Raw genomic sequence first — 19295 nt, 5'->3', positions numbered from 1 at the left:
GAACAAGTAGAAGATCGGTAAGAATATAGAACACCTGAACAATCATGTGAACCACCTAGAACTGAGTGATATTTATAGAACATCCCAGAACATACATTCTTCTCAGGTGCACATGGACCTTCACCAGGAAAGACCACATTCTGGGCCATAAGATAAACAACAAAATTTTAAAAATTGAGGTTACACAAGATAGGTCCTTGGAATGTAAGTGAATTAAACTAGAAATCAGTCACAGAAAGATATCCAGAAAATCCCCAAATGTTTGGAAGTTAAATAATATACTCCCAAAGAATCCATAGAAAAAGGAACAAATCATAAAGAAAGAAAACATTTTGAATTAAATGAAAAAGAAAACACAACATAACAAAATTGGTGGGATGCAGCTAAGGTAGTATGTACAGGCAAATTCATACCCTTAAAATGCTCATATTAGAGAATATTGGCGTCTGCTTTATAGGATAGTTGGAGGGTTAATATACAGCTGGTATATAAGCGCTCAGTAAATTGAAGTCATTGCCATCAACTCAACTTTGTGAACAGAAGAGCAAGGGAGGCTCAGAGCCCTAGGCTATGTGGGTGACCCCAGTGGCCCATCTTCCATCTGCAGACATGGATGAATGCACCACCATCGTGGGGCAGGTGTGCCGATTTGGCCAGTGCCTCAACACAGCAGGCTCCTTCCACTGCCTCTGCCAGGATGGCTTTGAGCTCACAAGTGATGGGAAGAACTGCATAGGTGAGTCTCACCATGGTGCTGGAAGCCATCTCAGCCTGCCCCTACTCTAAGTTTACCTTCAGTTGGTACTTCCAAGTGAGCATGGTTCCATTTCATAAGCATGCATTTATTTTAAGGTATAAAACCAGCACATCACACCCATGTTTTCACAGGGTTTGTGGTTTAGGGTGAGGCTGTCTTGAAGCTCTAAGTTTTATGAAGTATGGTATAATAGAGGTGTTGAATGGATGCCATGAAAACCATGAAAGGGGTGTGTAAGTGGCTTGAGATTAGGAACTTTGCTTCCCCTTCCCCTGTCTCCACCTATAACCCCCATCAAGACCAAGAATATTCTTCTCCAGATGTCCCTGTTTTCCTGAGTATCAGCCCTTCCTCTGGATCCAGAAAGGCTTGTCTCGGGGCCTTGGCCATCATGCGGTGACCATAGGTGCCGGTCCTAGCCCCAGGCAAGCCCCTGCCACCAGCTGTTGCTGGGACCCCTCCTCCTCCTCTCCCCAGACGCCAACGAGTGTCTCAGCCTCGCGGGAACCTGCCTGCCAGGCACTTGCCAGAACCTTGAGGGCTCCTTCCGCTGCATCTGTCCCCCTGGCTTCCAGGTTCAGAGTGACCACTGTGTCGGTGAGTGTCTGGCCTCACCTCCCAGCTCTGGGGCCAGGGAGGTACCTCCGGGCCTCTGTTCTTCCCCCATCTGTAAAATGGGAATGCCGGCTGGGGTGGTGGTGAGTGAAGAGATGCAGTTGGCACAGCACCCAGTACAGCTCCATATGCTGTTACTGCTATTAGGATGCTCTCTTGGTTCAGGGTGCTGTCTCTCTGGGGCCCCCAGGCTTCCTCGTGAATCCTATAAAATGGGCATGGGTGTGGGTCTCACTGCACCAAACATGGAACTTCTCGCTTGATGAGTGGTGGTCAAGGACCAGTCTGGCCTGAACACCTCTGGTCCACTCATCCGCTTGGACTAGGCTTGTACAGTCTGGGCTAATGTGGGCCAACCTGGCCTTAGCAGATGGGCTAGCCTAGTACAACGCGAGCTAACTTCTTCCACTGTAGGCTAATTTTATCTAGCCTTACTTAGTTAGCTCTGTATAAATTTACTCTCTAAAGATGAACTTTTCCAGACCATGACCCCTACCCTGGAGACACCTTCTAGGAAAGACCCCGCACACACACTGCCCACCTGGTGCTCCAGCTAATCCTGAGTCCTGGGGACCCCACCCTGCGTCAGTCCCTGGACCCTCCCTGCCTGGGCCCCCCCACTCCATCTGCCCCTCCCAGCAGCTGAGGCCGCCCACCCCAGTAGAGGGCCTGCTGCACCCCACCCACCTCACGTCCCTGCCCCTCCAGACATCAACGAATGCTTGGAAGAGCCCAACCTGTGCCTCTTTGGCACCTGTACCAACAGCCCCGGGAGCTTCCAGTGCCTCTGTTCGCCTGGCTTTGTCCTGTCTGACAACGGGCACCGTTGCTTTGGTGAGTCTGGGGCCAGGGAGCACACAGGGTTAGGGAAGAGGTGGGAGGTGGGGTGAGGAAGAGCTGGGTCACCCAGAAAGGGGGCTGCAGTTTCTTGTATGTATCTCCAGGAGCCTTGTCCAGTGTGGGCTAGCCCCACCCAGGCTGAGCTGGCCTCTTCTCTCCCAGGTTAGGGCAGCAAGGCAGAGGGCAGGGCAACTCAACAAGTATTTGTTGTTATGGGGGCCAGTGGTGAACCAAACCCCAACCTATCTGTAAGGACATCTCAGGCCATTGGTGGTCCAGGGCTAAGGACTGGGAGTCAGTAACGAGGATTTGGAGTCTGAAATCTGGGTCCTCTGGCTCTCTGGAATGAGTCACTTTGCCTCTCCAGGAAAGGAGTTCTGATCCAAGAATAACATGGCTAGGTTTGACCATTCTCCCAGCCTGAGATGACCCCCACAGATGTGAATGTGGGGTGTTGCCGGAAGGGATTCTCAGATTTTCAGCAAAAACCCCAGGGCTGACCCTCATTGGCCCAGTGTGGGTCACATGTCCGTCCCTGAACCAATCACCATGGAGTGATTCTGGAGCGTTCTGATTGGTCGCTGGTAGGGTGAGGACCACCCTATTCATGAGGACTGGGGTGGCTAGCCCTCCTAGCTTTTCTCTGGGGAATCACCCCACAGACACACGGCAGAGTTTCTGCTTCACCCATTTCGAGGCTGGAAAGTGCTCGGTACCCAAAGCTTTCAACACCACCAAGACCCGGTGCTGTTGCAGCCAGAGGCCCGGCGAGGGCTGGAATGACCCCTGCGAGCTGTGTCCTCAGGAGGGCAGTGGTGAGCACCCACCCCGGTCCAGTCTCCCCTGACCCTCCCTGCCTGCCCCCATCTGCTCTCCTTCAGCCTTCCCTACACACAGGGGCATCCTGGGGCCTGCACGTGGCCCCAGACCCTCACCTCCCTTCCCCTCTCGGTGTCCAGCCGCCTTTCAGGAGCTGTGCCCCTTTGGCCACGGGGCAGTCCCAGGCCCAGATGATTCTCGGGAAGGTGAGCCCCTAGCCCACGTGCTAAGAGCCCCCCCGGGCCACCGCAGTCTCCTCTTTTCCTGACCAGCCCTGTCTGGGCTCTACCCTGGTTCCCAAGTCTCAGGCTCCCTCCTCGTCCCATGGGTAGCCCTGGACCCCACCCCCCCTGGAGGGAAGGAAGAGACCCTGAGTGTGGCCAGGGCATGACAGATGCCGTGCCTGCAACCTCCGCTACCTGCAGACGTGAACGAGTGTGCGGAGAACCCTGGCGTCTGTGCTAACGGCCTTTGTGTCAACACTGATGGCTCTTTCCGCTGCGAGTGTCCTTTTGGCTACAGCCTGGACTTCACAGGTGTCAGCTGCGTGGGTGAGTGACCAGCACGCCCCAGCCTGCTTCCCAGGGGAGGAAGGAGCCAGGGAGGGCAGACACCACCCAAGGCAGCACCCCGCTGCTCGGCCACTGTCACTCTCCCCCACCCACTCGTGCTTCTTGCTGTTCACTCACTCATTCATTTACTCATTCACTTATTCATTTATTCATTGAACACATACTACATGCCTGCCCTGCGTCCAGCCTATTACGCATTTTTTTTTTTTTTTTTGCGGTACGCGGGCCTCTCACTGTTGTGGCCTCTCCCGTTGCGGAGCACAGGCTCCGGACGCGCAGGCTCAGCGGCCGTGGCTCACGGGCCCAGCCGCTCCGCGGCATGTGGGATCCTCCCGGACCGGGGCACGAACCCGCGTCCCCTGCATCGGCAGGCGGACTCTCAACCACTGCGCCACCAGGGAAGCCCCCGTCCAGCCTAAAGGTGCAGCAGATCTGGCCCTATCCACTCTGTGGGAAGTCAGCAGGAGGCAGACAGGATCGTGTCAAGGGTGGGAGCCCTCTGCAGGCTCTGACCTCCCCCTTACCCCCACCCCAGACACAGACGAGTGCTCTGTCGGACACCCCTGCGGGGAAGGCACCTGCACCAATATCATTGGAGGCTTCGAATGTGCCTGTGCTGATGGCTTTGAGCCTGGTCCCATGATGACCTGTGAGGGTACGACCCTGCCTGCCCAGACCTGGGCTGTGTGATAGGGGTGAGGGGGGCTGGCCTGAGAGAGGGACAGGGGGTCCTGCAGGCAGACCCCACCCAGCCGGCACCTCCACTGACCTCCCCAGACATTGACGAGTGCTCCCTGAATCCCCTGCTCTGCGCCTTCCGCTGCCACAACACTGAGGGCTCCTATGTGTGTACCTGCCCGTCTGGCTATGCCCTGCGAGAGGATGGGGCCATGTGCCGAGGTAGGACCCGTATGGGCAGGCGGGCTATAGATAGGGCCCTGGGGCTCCCCATGCCTCAGTCCCGAGAGAAAATGAAGAAATAAGACCTCTGCCTCCAAGTGTGGGAATGAGCGATAAGTGATAAAGTGAGGGGGGAGCTGAGGCAAGTGAGGGTGCAATGGGTGCTCTTTTGTGAGTAGTGGTTCTGCTTTTATAGTTAAGAAAGGGGGTGCTAGCATCTCCTTGGCTCCCCAATCTAACAGAACAGTGAGTGTGGCTTTGGAGACCTCTCCAGTTGTGCTGTGGCTGGACATGCTCTGAGTGGGCTAGCACCGTGGGGACAGCGATTGTGCCCCCAACCCAGGGACATGTGGCAATGTCTGGAGACATTTTTTATTGTCACAGTTGGGTGGGTGGGTGGGTGCTACAGGCATCGAGTGGCCGGGGTGCTATTCAATATCCTACAGTGTGCAGAAGAGGCTCCCACCACAAAGAATTTTCTAGTCCCAAATGTCCACAGTGTCGAGGGTGGAAACCCTGGCCTGTGACTTGGTCCCTCAAGGGCTATTTCAGAGTCAGTGTTCCAGGGACCACAATGAAGGCCAGACAGATTCACAGACCCTGATGTAGGCAGGGCATGCGGGTGTTTGGGGCAGTTGTGACCCCCCCCCCCTTGGCTTCCCAGGAGGTCTGGGACGGTCGGGGGAGGAACGGGCGCCCGGCAGTGCTTCAAGGACCTCACTCTGGCCCACCGAGGCCACCGGGGGGTGGGGTCCAGGTCCTCACATCCTGGAGCTGGTCCATGGTGTGTCTGGTCTTCACCGCCATTGGTCTGGGGTTGCCCGCAGACGTGGACGAGTGTGCGGACAGCAAGCAGGACTGCCACACCCGGGGCATGCTGTGCAAGAACCTCATCGGCACCTTCACCTGCATCTGCCCCCCGGGCATGCAGCCCCAGCTGGGCTCTGGGGAGGGCTGCACAGGTACGGGAGGGCTTCAGGCACGCAGGGTCTCCCTGCCCCCGACGGATGGGAGCCTTCAAAGCCGGAGGGTGTGGGTGGGCAGACTTTGACCCTGGAGGTGGAGGCCAGCTCGAGGGACTCTGGCCTCCGCCCGCTCCCCGGCCTGCCGCATCCCTCCCGCCTCAGATGACGATGAATGCCATGCCCAGCCCAGCCTCTGTGCCAATGGCCGCTGCGTCAACACCGTAGGCAGCTTCCGCTGTGATTGTGACGAGGGCTTCCAGCCCAGCCCTGGCTTCACTGAGTGCCACGGTGAGTGTGGCCAGACCCAGGTACGGGGGACATAGCCACCCAGCATGTGGCACCGCCACCTGGGAGCTCCCCAAGGCGGGGACGGGGCCAGGGCCACCGAGGGGGTCACTGAGCCAATCCAGACACACGTGTCCACCGCACGCCCCCAGCTTCCCTTTGTCCCTTCAGTCAAACCCCCTGGAAGATTAGAGCATCTCCCCCCGGCCCTGTCCATCATCACACCCAGCCCTCCCCGGGTTCACCACTTCCTAAGGGCTAAACCTGGAGGGCGACCCAGTGGTACCGTCTGCCCCGGAGACTTGTCTGTCCCTGTCCCCACAGTCCTTGCCACTCTTCTCCCTTTTTACTCTCCCCCGACCCCGAGCACAGTCTCCACCCCGCAGCTTCAGATCAAGCGTGTGTATCCAGCTGTCTCCTGGACACCCCCATCCCCCATGCACCCCAGATTCAGCTCAGCATCTTCGCTCCCCGAGCCTCGTCTCAGCGATGCCCTACCTCCCACCCAGACCCCCAAGCCAGCCTCCTGGAGTAACCCAGTGGCCTCCTCCCCACTTCCCTGGATGTCACCCCTCGCTCTGTCCCTACTGTCTCTCCTGGACGCCACCACCTTTTGCCTCCACGTTGTCCCTTGTTCTCTCTGCGGCCAGAGAGATGCTGCCCTCTGACCTCAGGAAGCCATCCTCTGCAGCCCAGGGGTACCTCTCCGGTTTGGGGTCTGCAGCTTCCGCCACAGCCCAGCCCCAGCCCCGAGAGGGCGTTTAACAGCACTAAGCAGCCACAGCTGTGCACACCCCGTGCACGGGCACAGATGCGTCGGAGATGCTGGGAGCCCACGTGTAGACTCTCAACACCGCTGGACGCCACGGGGAAGGGGCACCCAGACAGCTCGTTCCTCCCACCCACCATCCCCACCCGTTCTTTCCAGACACCCGGCAAGGGCCCTGCTTCTCCGAGGTGCTGCAGGCCACGTGCCAGGCTCAGTCCAGTGGCGGCGAGGCGGTCACCAGGGCCGAGTGCTGTTGCGGGGGTGGCCGCGGCTGGGGCCCCCACTGCGAGCTCTGTCCCCTGCCCAGCACCGCCGCCCACAAGAAGCTGTGCCCCCACGGCTCGGGCTACACCGCCGACGGCCGAGGTGGGTGGCGATCTGTTCATGGTTGTGTGTCTGTGCTCCAGCCGGTGTTAGAGTACGTGAGCCAGTGTGTGCATCTCTGTGCTGGCAGGTGTGTGGACCAGCGTGAACCAGAGCCTGTTTGTCGCTCTGCGTGTGTGCGTGGACTTGGGTGGGATGGGGGAGCAGGTGTGTGAGCCAGCGTGTGTGCGTGTGTCCTTTGTTCTGTGTGTGCGGGCTCATTAGTGAGACGCATGACTGGTGTGCAGTGCTTGTGCGTCCATCTCTGCTTCCATGTATGTGGACGGGGTGCCCTGAGAAGGTGTCGCTGAGGCGGCTGTGGTGTGGGTGTGTCCCCACCACGGGGATTCTCAGCGTCCAGCGGAAGGAGTTTCATTCGCCTCAGGGTGGGGTTCACAGGGGCCAGGCCACCAGCTCTGGGGTGCCGGGAGGGGAAGCAGAAGCTGGCCTTGCCTCCCGGGAGAGGGCTGGTGGGCCCAAGGGAGGCGGCATGCCCTGGTGACCGAGGGGGGACGGCCCCAGCCGAGCCCTGCTTGTCCTCAGACGTGGATGAGTGCCGCGTGCTTGCTCACCTGTGCCCCCATGGCGAGTGCATCAATAACCTTGGCTCCTTCCGCTGCCACTGCCGGGCTGGGTACGCGCCTGACACCACCGCCACAGCCTGCGTGGGTGAGCCCCCTGCCCCACCCCGTGAGCCTCTCCGTGCAGCGCCTGGCACACACCCCCGTGAGAAAACCGAGACCAGAAGCAAAGCATCCTTGTTTCTTCCCTCCACCCCCAGCCCATGTGGACCACGTTCCTCCTGTTATCTGGTGCATCCTAAGTTTTTCAGTCACGTTGTGTAGCAGGTGTTCATCTAAGTCGGGGTCGGCAAATTCCTGCCCAAGGGCCGAGTCCAGCCCTCCGCTTATTTTTGTTAATAAAGTTTTATTGGCACATGGCCACGCCTATTTGTTTCCTTACCCTCTGTGGCTGTTTTCCTGCTACAGAGGCAGGGTTGAGTAGCTGGGATTGAGACTGTCTGGTCCGCCAAGCCAAATATATTTACTCTCTGGCTTTTTACAGAAAACGAACAAACAAAAAAACCAGTTCCTTGTGTAAGCCCACAGATTCTGAATAGCTGGGGTCCGGGAAGGAGGCCTCAGCAGGCTGGGGGTGGGGACCCCAGCCCCTGAGCCCCCAGGAATGTCTTGACTGACCCTCCTGAGGGCTGCGTCCCCTCTAGATGTGGACGAGTGCAGCCAGGTCCCCACGCCATGTCCCTTCCTCTGCAAAAACACCAAGGGCAGCTTCCTGTGCGCCTGCCCCCGAGGCTACCTGCTGGAGGAGAATGGCAGGATCTGCAGAGGTGACGTCCCTCTCTCCCCACCTATGCACCATGGGGCTCTGTCCCTGTCCCCCACAGGGGCATCTCACATGCCCTCCCACGGCATGGGGTCGGGTGCCGTCTCCAGGGTGTCTCCCCTGGGAAGCCCCAAGTCCCGGCGGGCCCTGCCCTGAGCCCGCTGGGATCCTCTGTGCTGCAGACGTGGATGAGTGCTCCTCCAGGCAGCACAACTGCCAGTTCTTCTGCGTCAACACCATCGGTGCCTTCACCTGCCGCTGTCCCCCTGGCTTCACCCAGCGCCACCAGGCCTGCTTTGGTGAGTCCCCTTCGGCCCTCGCGGCTGGTGCTTGGCCCCAGGCTTCACCAAATAAGTGGCAAATGCACAGTGTGTGCCAGACATCAGGGACACGGGGGTGATTAGAACAAAGCCCTTGCTCTGTCGCTGCTTACGTCCTGGTGGCAACTGGGACGTCAGTCTCCTTCCTTGCCTCAGGGACCTGGGAGACCACCCTCAGGAGTCTCTCTGACCTTGGCCCAGGACACCTACCCTCACCCTTGACCTGCCGAATCTCTCAGCAGAGGGCCTCCCCAGGGTGCCCCCAAAAGCCAAGGGGGTCACGCAATCCAACTGTCACTTCTTAGTGTCTTGTGACCTGGGAGAACCAGACCTCCCCCAAGGGCTGAACCTAGACACGGGTGGCTTCTTTCAGGCTCCCACGAATCCACTCAGCCAACACCTACTGAACACCTGTGTACCAGGCAGTGCTCTAGACCAGAGCTCAGCACACTCCAGCCCCCCAGGTCAAGCCCGGCCCCCTGCTTGCTTTTGTCAATAAAGTTTTATTGGCACACAGCCATGCCCATTCATTTACATATTGTCTGTGGCTCATTTGCTACAACAGCAGAGCCAAGTAGTTGCAACAGAGTAAAAAATATTTCCTACCTGGCCCTTTACGGAAGCAGTTTGCCTCATCCTGTTCTAGACCCTGAGGGCACAGCAACTGAACACAAGGGTCAAGCTCGCTGCCTCATGAACCATCCCTTCTGCCAGGGAATGACTAGAAACAAACATAACAAATGACCACTGTAGCGTGTTAGAAGGTGATGTGGGACATGAAAGAAAGAAAAAGTAGAAAGCAGGGGAAGGCAATCAGGAGGGCTACAACATAATTCTATTTTTTAAGTGAGATATAATTGACATGTAACATTATATTAGTTTTAGGTGTACAACATAATGACTCGATATTTATGCATATTGCGAAGTGATCACCACGGTAAGTCTAGTTAACATCCATCATCACATAGTTACAAAATTTTTTTCTTGTGATGAGAACTCTTAATATATACTCTCTTAGCAACTTTGAAACATACAGTACAGTATTATTCTTTTTCCTTAACAGATTTTTTAATTTAATTTTTATTTTATATTGGGGTATAGTTGATTTACGATGTGGTGTTAGTTTCAGGTGTACAGCAAAGTGATTCCACTATACATATACATGTATCTATTCTTTTTCAGATTCTTTTCCCATATAGGGTTATTACAGAATATTGAGTGGAGTTCCCTGTGCTATACAGTAGGTCTTCGTTGGTTATCTATTTTTGTGTGTGTATATGTTAATCCCAAACTCCTAATTCATCCCTCCCCCTCACCTTTCCCCTTTGGTAACCATAAATTAGTTTTCTAAGTCTGTGAGTCTGTTTCTGTTTTGTAAAGAAGTTCATTTGTATCATCTTTTTAGATTCCACACATAAGTGATATCATATAACATCTGTCATTCTCTGACTTACTTCACTTAGTATGATAATCTCTAGGTCCATCCATAGTGCTGCAAATGGCATTATCTCATTCAATGCAGTATTATTTATTTATTTATTTTTGGCTGCGTTGGGTCTTCATTGCCGTGCACAGGCTTTCTCTAGTTGCGGCGAGTGGGGGCCACTCTTTGTTGCGGTGCACAGGCTTCTCACTGTGGTGGCTTCTCTTGTTGTAGAGCACAGGATCTAGGCGCGCCAACTTCAGCAGTTGTGGCATGCGGGCTCAGTAGTTGTGGCTCCTGGGCTCTAGAGCTCAGGCTCAGTAGTTGTGGTGAACGGGCTTAGTTGCTCCGTGGCATGTGGGATCTTCCCAGACCAGGGCTCGAACCCAGTGTCCCCTTCATTGGCAGGCGGATTCTTAACCACTGTGCCACCAGGGAAGCCCTCAATGCAGTATTAGTAACCACGGTCACCATGCTGTACATTACATCCCATGACTTATTTATTTTATAACTGGAAGTTTGTACCTTTGACCACCTTCTTCCCTTTCAATCACCTCCCAGACCCTCCTCTGGCAACCACAAGTCTGTTCTCTGTATCTGTGAGCTTGGCTTTCTTGTTTTGTTTTTAGATTCCACATATAAGTGGGATCACACGGCATTTGTCTTTCTCTGTCTGACTGATTTCCTCTTAGCAAAATACCCACAAGGTCCAACCATGTTATCACAAGTGGCAGGATCGCCTTCTTTTTTATAGCTGAATAATATTCCATTGTACGTATATGACACCTTTTCTTTATTCATCCATGTTTGGATACTTAGATTGTCCCCAGGTCTTGGCTATTCTGAATAATGCTGCAGTGGACATAGGGGTGCAGATATCTTTTCAAGTTAGTGTTTTCATTTTCTTTGGCTAAATACACCCAGAAGTGGAATTGCTAGGTGGGCTGCAGGAATAATGGCAAGCCTCACTGAAAGGGGAAAGATTTGAAGGAGGTGAAGGAGTGAGCCGTGTGCATATCTGTGGGAGGAGTGAGCATTCCTAGCCACGAAATGACTGGCATTTCTCCTTTTTCTGTACAGTCAAGTTATTTTCCCTCCTTCTTAAGGTGAGCACACTTACTATGGCATTTGTGTGTGTGCAGCTGTATGCGTGTGCACACAGAGGCTTAGAAGCCCCATGTCCCAATGCCTCTTGTACCCAAGAGAGATTCCAGGTTCCCACAGGGCTGTGCCTGGTGTCAAGAATCTCTATACTCAATAAAGAAGATGTGGGCTTCCCTGGTGGCGCAGTGGTTGAGAGTCCGCCTGCCGATGCAGGGGACACGGTTTCGTGCCCCGGTCCGGGAGGATCCCACATGCTGCAGAGCGGCTGGGCCCGTGAGCCATGGCCGCTGAGCCTGCGCGTCCGGAGCCTGTGCTCCACAACGGGAGAGGCCACAACAGTGAGAGGCCCGCATGCCATAAAAAAAAAAAAAAAAGAAGATGTGGTATATATACAGTGGAATACTACTCAGTCATAAAAAAGTATGAAATATTGCTATTTGCAGCAACATGGATGGACCAAGAGATTACCATACTAAGTGAAGTAAGTCAGACAAAGACAAATACCATATGATATCACTTATATGTGGACTCTAAAATATAACACAAATGAACTTATTTACAAAACAGAAACGAACTCACAGACATAGAGAACAGACCTGTGGTTGCCAAGGGGGAGGGGAGGGATGGAGTGGGAGTTTGGGACTAGCAGATACAAACTATTATATGTAAAATGGATAAACAACAAGGTCCTACTGTATAGCATAGTGAAGTATTGATATATTCAATATCACTCAATAAACCATAATGGAAAAGAATATATTTATGTATAACTGAATCACTTTGCTGTATACCAGAAACTAACACAACATTGTAAATCAACTATACTTCAATAAAATAAAATTTTAAAACTTAAAAAAAAATCTCCATAGTCAAGGAAGCCTAAATTAGGGTTCCCCCTAGAAATGTATGGTTCATTCTCCATGACCCCAATCCCAATGCAATTTGCCACCATGGACCATGACCACCATAGCAATGTTGCCTGATAACCAGGCCTGTCTTAGCTCAGGCTGCCATGACAAAATATCATAGACTGGGTGTCTTAAAAAACAGACATTGCTCACAGTCTGGAGGTTCTAGGTCCAAGATTAACATGATAACAGGGTCAGGTTCTGATGAGGGCCTCTTCCTGGCTTGCATACGGCCACCTTCCTCCTATGTCCTCATGTGGTAGGGAGAGAACAAGAGTAAAGCTCTTTGGTGTCTCTTCTTATAAGGGCACCAATCCCATCAGGAGGGCCCCACCCTCATGACCTCTTCTAACCCTAATCACCTCCCAAAGGTCTCGCCTCCTAATACCATCACTCTGGGGGTTAGGGTTTTGGGAATTTGGCAGTGGTGGCATTGGGGGTGGGGCGGGGGGGGGACACACACATTCAATCCATAACTCTGGCTGACATCCCACAATTGTCAGGTTTCCATGAGGACAGAGTGCAACAGTTACCCCAGGTCATTTTCCCACAGAGAAGGAAAAGGGGTTTTGTTAATCTTCTACTCTTAGGTTGAGCACTGTCCAAGTGCTTCATGTGATTAGGTTAATTTAATTCTCACAAAACACAATGAGGTAGATATTATCATCTCCATGCTACAGCTGACAAAACTGAGGCACAGAGAGGGTAAGTTGGTTGCCCTACGTCACACAGCACTGAGGTGGTAGAGATGAGATTCAAAGTCCTATATGTGCATGCTCTCAAGTGTTTGTGACAGTTCTGTGAAGTGGGAACTGTTATGGATCTCCTTTCGCAGAGAGGGAAACTGAGGCTCAGAGAGGTTAAGATTTGCCTGGGGGACTTCCCTGGCTGTCCAGAGACTCCACACTTCCAATGCCGGGGCTGTGTGTTCGATCCCTGGTCTGGGAACTAAGATCCCACAAGCTGCATGGTGCAGCCAAAAAATATGTGTGTGTGTGTGTGTGTGTGTGTGTATATATATATATATATGTAAAAGATTTGCCTGGAACAGTTGATCAGGTGGTAGTCCTGGTATCGTGGTGCCTGACATGAACCCCCTAACCAGCAGGTGGCCCTGCCCGTTCTGTGTCCTCTGCAGACAATGACGAGTGCTTGGCCCAGCCTGGCCCATGTGGCACCCGTGGACACTGCCACAATGCCCCAGGCAGCTTCAGCTGTGAGTGCCATCAAGGCTTCACCCTGGACAGCTCAGGCCATGGCTGCAAAGGTAGAACCGGGCTTTGGGTGGGGTCTAGGCCTTGGGGGTGGTCCTGAGGGCTGCCTGGCAAGCCTTCTCTCCTCTCGGCATCTCACAGATGTGGATGAATGTGACGGGCCTCATCGCTGCCAGCACGGCTGCCAGAACGAGCTGGGGGGTTACCGCTGTGGCTGCCCCCAGGGCTTCACCCCACACTCCCAGTGGGGCCAGTGTGTGGGTGAGTAGTGGGGGCTGGGAGGAAGCCGACCCCCCACCAGAATCTGTCCAAAGCGGGCAACTAGGAACCACCCCCATGTCAGGATGTTGTGATAAGCGCAAGTACCTCAAGGTCCGATGGGCTGGTCTGGAAGGTAGTTAGTTCCCTGCTGCTGGGCAGGCTGGGGAGTTAAGGGTCTGCAGAGTCAGCCTGGCAAAGTGGTGGCCATTTCTTAGGGAGTGATGGTCTGGAGGGCTCAGTGGAGATTCTGAGATGGTATCTGTGATCACTGGGAAAGGAGTGCTGGGATTGATTAGTGATGTCTGCCATGGATGTGGCAACGGAAGTGGGTGTATGCATGCTGCATCTTTTGTCATAGCTGTTGCAGACGCCCTTGGTTTGGGGGACTAGCCTTCTGCCTTCCCTCCAACCTTGCCCACTGCACCCTTCTGTTTGCTGCTCCGGGACCTCCCAATGACAGCCTCGTCCTCACCACCTCTCTTTGTTCCTCCTCTGCAGTCTGGCTTTCACTCTGTACCCATGTAGGGACCACTCTCCTGCATCCTCTCCATCACCTTTCCTCAGATTTCGCCTTCCACCCCCCCTGCTCTGGGCACCACTGCCTGCCCCTCCTGGACTCTCCACCCACAGCCTCTGTGACTCGGCTTTCCCCTCCCTCCCACTGCCTCGGCACTGCCTTCTCTCCAGCTCGTCCTCCTGCCCCTCCTGGTGGGTCCTCAGCTAAGTTCTCCGTCTTTTCCTCTATCCCTCAGTATTTGTCCCCTGGGGACCCCGCAGACCATTGCCTCTGCTGCCAAGCCCTCTTTCTCAGCCTGCTCCACATTAGTTACTCATTCATTCCTTCGGCGACGGTTTGCCCAGGACCCATGGATACAGAAGTGAGCTGAGATCAGACTCCATCCCTGCCCTCCCATTGTCCAGTCTTCGGGGGGAGACAGGGGTTAATTAGGCCAGTGGTTCTCAACTGGGCACTGTTTTGAAGTGTCTTGGAGATATTTTTTTTTCTTTTTTTTGTCTTTTGTTTCTGTGGTACGCGGGCCTCTCACTGTCGTGGCCTCTCCCGTTGCGGAGCACAGGCTCCGGACGTGCAGGCTCAGCGGCCATGGCTCACGGGCCCAGCCGCTCCGCGGCATGTGGGATTTTCCCGGACCGGGGCACGAACCCGTGTCCCCTGCATCGGCAGGCAGACTCTCAACCACTGCGCCACCAGGGAAGCCCTCTTGGAGATATTTTTAATGGTCACAACTGGGCACTGGGTGCTCCTGGAATTTAGTGGGTGGACACCAGGGATGCTGCTCAACACCCTGCGGTGTGCAGGACGGCCGCCATCATAGAGAATGAAACGGCCCCTAACGAGAATAGTGCCGAGGTGGGGAAACCTTGTTCTAGACCATCCCACCGTTTAACATTCCTCGGAAGTTTTGAGAAATGCTTTAAAGGAGAATTACAGGATGGCGGGGGGCGGATAAAGGAGTGTAGGGGACAGCAGACCTAGTCCAGAGGCTCACCGGGAGCTTGATGGAGGTTTTGACGTTGGCCTTGGTCTCTGAAGGAGGAACCAGAGTTGCCACGTGGGCACGGGACGGATGCATGTGGAGGGATCTGGAGATGCGAAGGCTGTCCCCTGCCCCTCCCCCCGTCCTCCCCCTCCCCCTCTACAGACAAGAACGAGTGTGTCCTGTCACCCGCGGCCTGCGGCAGCGCCTCCTGCCGCAACATGCTGGGCGGCTTCCGCTGCGTCTGCCCCTCCGGCTTTGACTTCAACCAGGCCCTCGGGGGCTGCCAGGACGTGGATGAGTGTGCGGGGCGGGGCGGCCCCTGTAGCTACAGCTGTGCCAACACCCCCGGTGGCTTCCTGTGCGGCTGCCCCCGAGGCTACTTCCGGGCTGGGCAAGGGTGAGGGGCTTGAGCGGGTTGGACACAGACACCCGAACCCTGGGAGTGCACACACGGGCACACACACACACACACGCCTGTGCACACGTTCACGTGCATACGTGTGCATGGAGAAATGGATGCAGGGGACTTCCCTGGTGGTCCAGTGGTTAAGACTCTGCGCTCCCACTGCAGGGGGCGTGGGTTTGATCCTGGTTAAGGAACTAAGATCCCACATGCTACACGCACCGCATGGCCAAAACGGAAACCAACGAAAACAAAAACCAAACAAAAAAGAGAAATGGGTGCAGAGGCCCAGTGGCAGCTGTACCTGTGAACACACAGGCTCACACCCCACGTGGAGTAATTGTCCTGTATGTGCTTAGTGCAGGATGCACGGCTCCCTGTAATACATGTGAGTGTGTGTGAGGCTCACACCTGTGCCAACATGCCCGGGCACCCTCATTCATATATCCCAATGTGCACATGCATGCAAGCACATGTCAGCATCCAGGGTGCACGCAGGCTCATACACGCATACGCCCCTGGGTACACTCAGGTATATCCTGCACCCCTGCACGCATGCAGGTTCGCACCTATACCCAGGAAAGCCAAGGGATGCACACACACACGTGTAGGCACATGCAAATCCGCACTGGCACCTTGGTACACTCGTAGTTGCCCCCACGGGCAGAGTGGCTCCAAATGGAGTGTCGAGGGTGGGAGGGTGGTAGGAGAGGTCCCATCCGCCTGCCCTGAACACTTTCCCACCCCCGTCCTGGCTCAGGCACTGTGTCTCTGGCCTGGGCTTCAGCCCTGGACCTCAGGATGCCCCAGACGAGGAGCTGCTCTCACCTGAAGCCTGCTATGAATGCAAGATCAACAGCCAGCCCCCTCGTGACCGGCCACGGCGCAGCCCCCGTGGGGACTATCAGGTGCCATGGGGAATGCACTGGGCATGGGGCACAGTGAGTGGCAGGGACAGCCAGGGAACCGGCCAGGGGTAAGAGGACCAGGCTCCACGTCACAGCTTGTCCCCTAAATCATGGTGCCTTTCTGGGTCTTCGTGTAGTTCCCCAGCCTGAGGATTCCCCTTGGGGGCTCTCTGGGGGACACAGGCCCCCAAGCACCCCACCTTGCTCCAGATGAGAAGTCAGGCACCTCCCACACAGGCCCTGGGTGTGATGCTTCCCGTGGATCCCTTCCATGGAGCTTCAGTGCAAGAAAAATGCCTTGGGCCCCCCAACCCTGCCTGCACCCTGGAACTTGTCACCTCCTGGCTGGCACAGCCCTCCCTCAGAGCCCCTCTGGATTTAGCACCAGTAGCGCTCAGAGCAGCTAGCTTAACCGCTTCCATCATCCCCTTCCTTCAGACCCTCTGCACCTCTTTCCTGCACCCACAATGCTCCTGGAGCTATGCTCAGGCCTCCTGAGCCCTCCTTGTCTCTCCCCGACCCCACCCGCCGTGCTCTCAAGAACAGCAGAGCAGCCCTGTGGTTTAGTCCCTCTGTCCCCTGGGGCCGCTCCAGCTATGACCCTGACGCCACCAGGTTGTGCAGGGAGGGCAGTTTTGTCACAAATTCAGCTTGCTTATCCTACAGCTGAAAAGTCCTTGAGGCCACTGCTGCCTGGTCTTGCCACTATGCCCCAAAGAATCTGAAAGCTAACCATTTATTAAGCACCTGCTGGGTACACGTGCTGCTCCAAGCATTCTGCATTCATTCACAACCTCCCAATGTTTACGACAGCCCTGGGAGGTGTAGGTACCACTATCATCCTCATTTTACAGATGGGGAAACTGACGCTCAGAGAGGTTAGGTCACATGCCCAAGTTACAGAACTAAAACCTGGCAGAGCAGGATGGCAGTCATCCCGGGCCCCTCTGCAGCCACCACCTTCTGAGGTCATTACTTTCTGTTATTTCAAAAAAAAAAAAAAAATCACTGAGCACAGAAGCCATTACCCACATCTGGAACCAAACTCCTTCACTCCATAGATTTTACTGAACACCTACTCTGTGCTGGACTCATAGCGAACAAACAAGAAAATGGAGCAACGGTGAACAACACATAAAACACACAATAAAAAAAAAGTCCCTGTCCCCATAGGACTGATGTTCTAATAGAGAGACAGATAAGAAATATGTAAAACACATCGTATTTTGTAACACATGATAAGTATGATACATGATAAATACTATGGGGAAAAAAATGAAGGCAGAAGTGGGAAAGGAATGTTGAGTCTGAGGGGCTCTCAATATTAGATTATCTAAATATGAATGTTCCTTTGCTTTCCTTTTCCTTCTAGTTGTTTCCCCTTTCTGGGGAAAAGAGTGTGTACATATTATGCCCATTGTTACCATTATTTTTGTAAGCATCACAGGTATAGGGCCCAGTGTCTGTCAGGTTTGCCACTGTGTCACCAGCCCTTGCTACTCAGTAAGAGTGAGTGGAGAGGTTGTCAGGGCTCCTGGCATGGACACAAGCAGATCTGGGCAGAGGCAGGCAGGGTCCTGTGGCTTTGCCTGCAATACCCACGGATTGCCAGCAGGTGTCAGTGAGAGCACACGTCTGAGCAACAGTCCTGGTGAAGGGCTGGGAAACAAGAATAGTTTTCACTTTCCCGCAACAGCAAAACACTCCATCAGCATGTAAATTAGGCAGAACAAACAGCTCTGCCCAGAGCAAAGGAGAAGAAAGCACAGATAATCTCCTGTGGGATTGGATACATCACCCAGCCCCCATCAGCCTGCCTTTGAGGTTTGCTGGCTTATTCAGGGCCCTGTCCGGCTGCCAGGATCAGGAAGCATTCTGAGGAGCTCAGATAAAGAGGGGTTTGTCATCTGCACACGGGGGGGCTCAGAGAGCGCAGATGCAGGAAGTGCAGCCAGCCTCCAGAAACCGGATAGCTACTGGGCAGCTCCTCTGTATGGCCCAGCAGGGTCTTGGGTTTCTCTCGCTGTGTCTGGGGCTGGCTCGTGCTGCAAGGCCCTTGGTCATAATTCCAGCCACCCCAGACCACCTTTGAGTGACCTTGGGTGCTTTGGGCCCAGATGCCATCTGACTGCCTCCCAGTCTGGGTATCTGAGGGAAAATTCTCCATTTCCTCCACCAGGCTGGCAGGGATCGAACTAAGGCCCCTCAGTTGAAACAAGGGGTCTGGAGTCAACCTGTGAAAAAGTTTCCTTTCCACCTGGGAACCAGCCTCCACCTCTATCCTCTACTATAGCCCAAGCTGATCATTGGCCTTATGGGTGGGGAGGGCTAGACAGGAGTCAAGGGCAGGGAGTGGTCTGTGTTTTCCTCCATTTTAGAGATTGCCTAAAATTCTCCTCTTGGTCCCCTACCCACCGCATTCTGATTTCTCCCAGCCCCTGCCATCATCCACCTGGTCTTTCTCCCCAGGCGAGCCTGGCCAGCCTTGATTCGGAGGCTCCGCTGACCTTGGGCCTGAACCTCTCCCGCCTGAGCCGGGCCGAGCACATCCTAGAGCTGCGGCCGGCGCTGGAGGGTCTGGGGGGCCGCGTCCGCTACATCATTGCCCGTGGCAACGAGCAAGGTTTCTTCCGCATGCATCACCTCCGCGGCCTCAGCTCCCTGCAGCTGGGGCGTCGGAGGCCGGGGCCAGGAACCTACCAGCTGGAGGTGGTGAGCGTGGCTGGGGCCTGGGGCACCCAGCCTGAGGGGTGGCCGGCAGGCCGGGCCTTGCTGCTAAAGGTGCAGCTGCAGCTGCTGTAGTCCAGAGGCACCCACGCCTCACACCTGGCCCCAGGCCCCTCTGCAGCCCGCTTCCCAGACTCACCACCTGGGCACCACCCCCACCCCCCGCCTCCTTCCACAGGATGTCACTCTGTTTGCTACACCCCTGCCCCACCCACCCCCACCCCGCCCCCGGGAGACCCTTGACAAGCCCTGGTGTCGATGGGCCCCAGGGTCCCCATGCGGTCCTCCTCTCCAGAGGC

At 55.0% G+C, this 19295-nt stretch overlaps 1 protein-coding gene across 1 annotated transcript in view; it reads left to right on the top strand.

The window, feature by feature from the left end:
* FBN3 (fibrillin 3) overlaps nucleotides 1-19071 on the top strand; it is a 64240-nt gene extending 45169 nt beyond the window's left edge. The window contains exons 50-68 of the mRNA XM_032625501.1: nucleotides 608-736; nucleotides 1235-1354; nucleotides 2081-2206; nucleotides 2875-3027; nucleotides 3172-3237; nucleotides 3457-3582; nucleotides 4139-4258; nucleotides 4381-4503; nucleotides 5331-5465; nucleotides 5631-5756; nucleotides 6682-6888; nucleotides 7429-7554; nucleotides 8111-8233; nucleotides 8412-8528; nucleotides 13123-13251; nucleotides 13340-13459; nucleotides 15121-15355; nucleotides 16122-16269; nucleotides 18739-19071. Of these exons, the coding sequence (XP_032481392.1) occupies nucleotides 608-736; nucleotides 1235-1354; nucleotides 2081-2206; nucleotides 2875-3027; nucleotides 3172-3237; nucleotides 3457-3582; nucleotides 4139-4258; nucleotides 4381-4503; nucleotides 5331-5465; nucleotides 5631-5756; nucleotides 6682-6888; nucleotides 7429-7554; nucleotides 8111-8233; nucleotides 8412-8528; nucleotides 13123-13251; nucleotides 13340-13459; nucleotides 15121-15355; nucleotides 16122-16269; nucleotides 18739-19071 (2762 nt within the window). The remainder of the gene's footprint in view (nucleotides 1-607; nucleotides 737-1234; nucleotides 1355-2080; nucleotides 2207-2874; nucleotides 3028-3171; nucleotides 3238-3456; nucleotides 3583-4138; nucleotides 4259-4380; nucleotides 4504-5330; nucleotides 5466-5630; nucleotides 5757-6681; nucleotides 6889-7428; nucleotides 7555-8110; nucleotides 8234-8411; nucleotides 8529-13122; nucleotides 13252-13339; nucleotides 13460-15120; nucleotides 15356-16121; nucleotides 16270-18738) is intronic.
* Nucleotides 19072-19295: the final 224 nt, after the last annotated feature.

The sequence above is a fragment of the Phocoena sinus genome, chromosome 3 (genome assembly GCF_008692025.1).
Source record: "Phocoena sinus isolate mPhoSin1 chromosome 3, mPhoSin1.pri, whole genome shotgun sequence".
NCBI classification, from domain to species: domain Eukaryota; kingdom Metazoa; phylum Chordata; class Mammalia; order Artiodactyla; family Phocoenidae; genus Phocoena; species Phocoena sinus.
The sequence above is the reverse complement of the archived record's forward strand: the minus strand, read 5'-3'. Positions and strand labels throughout refer to the sequence as shown.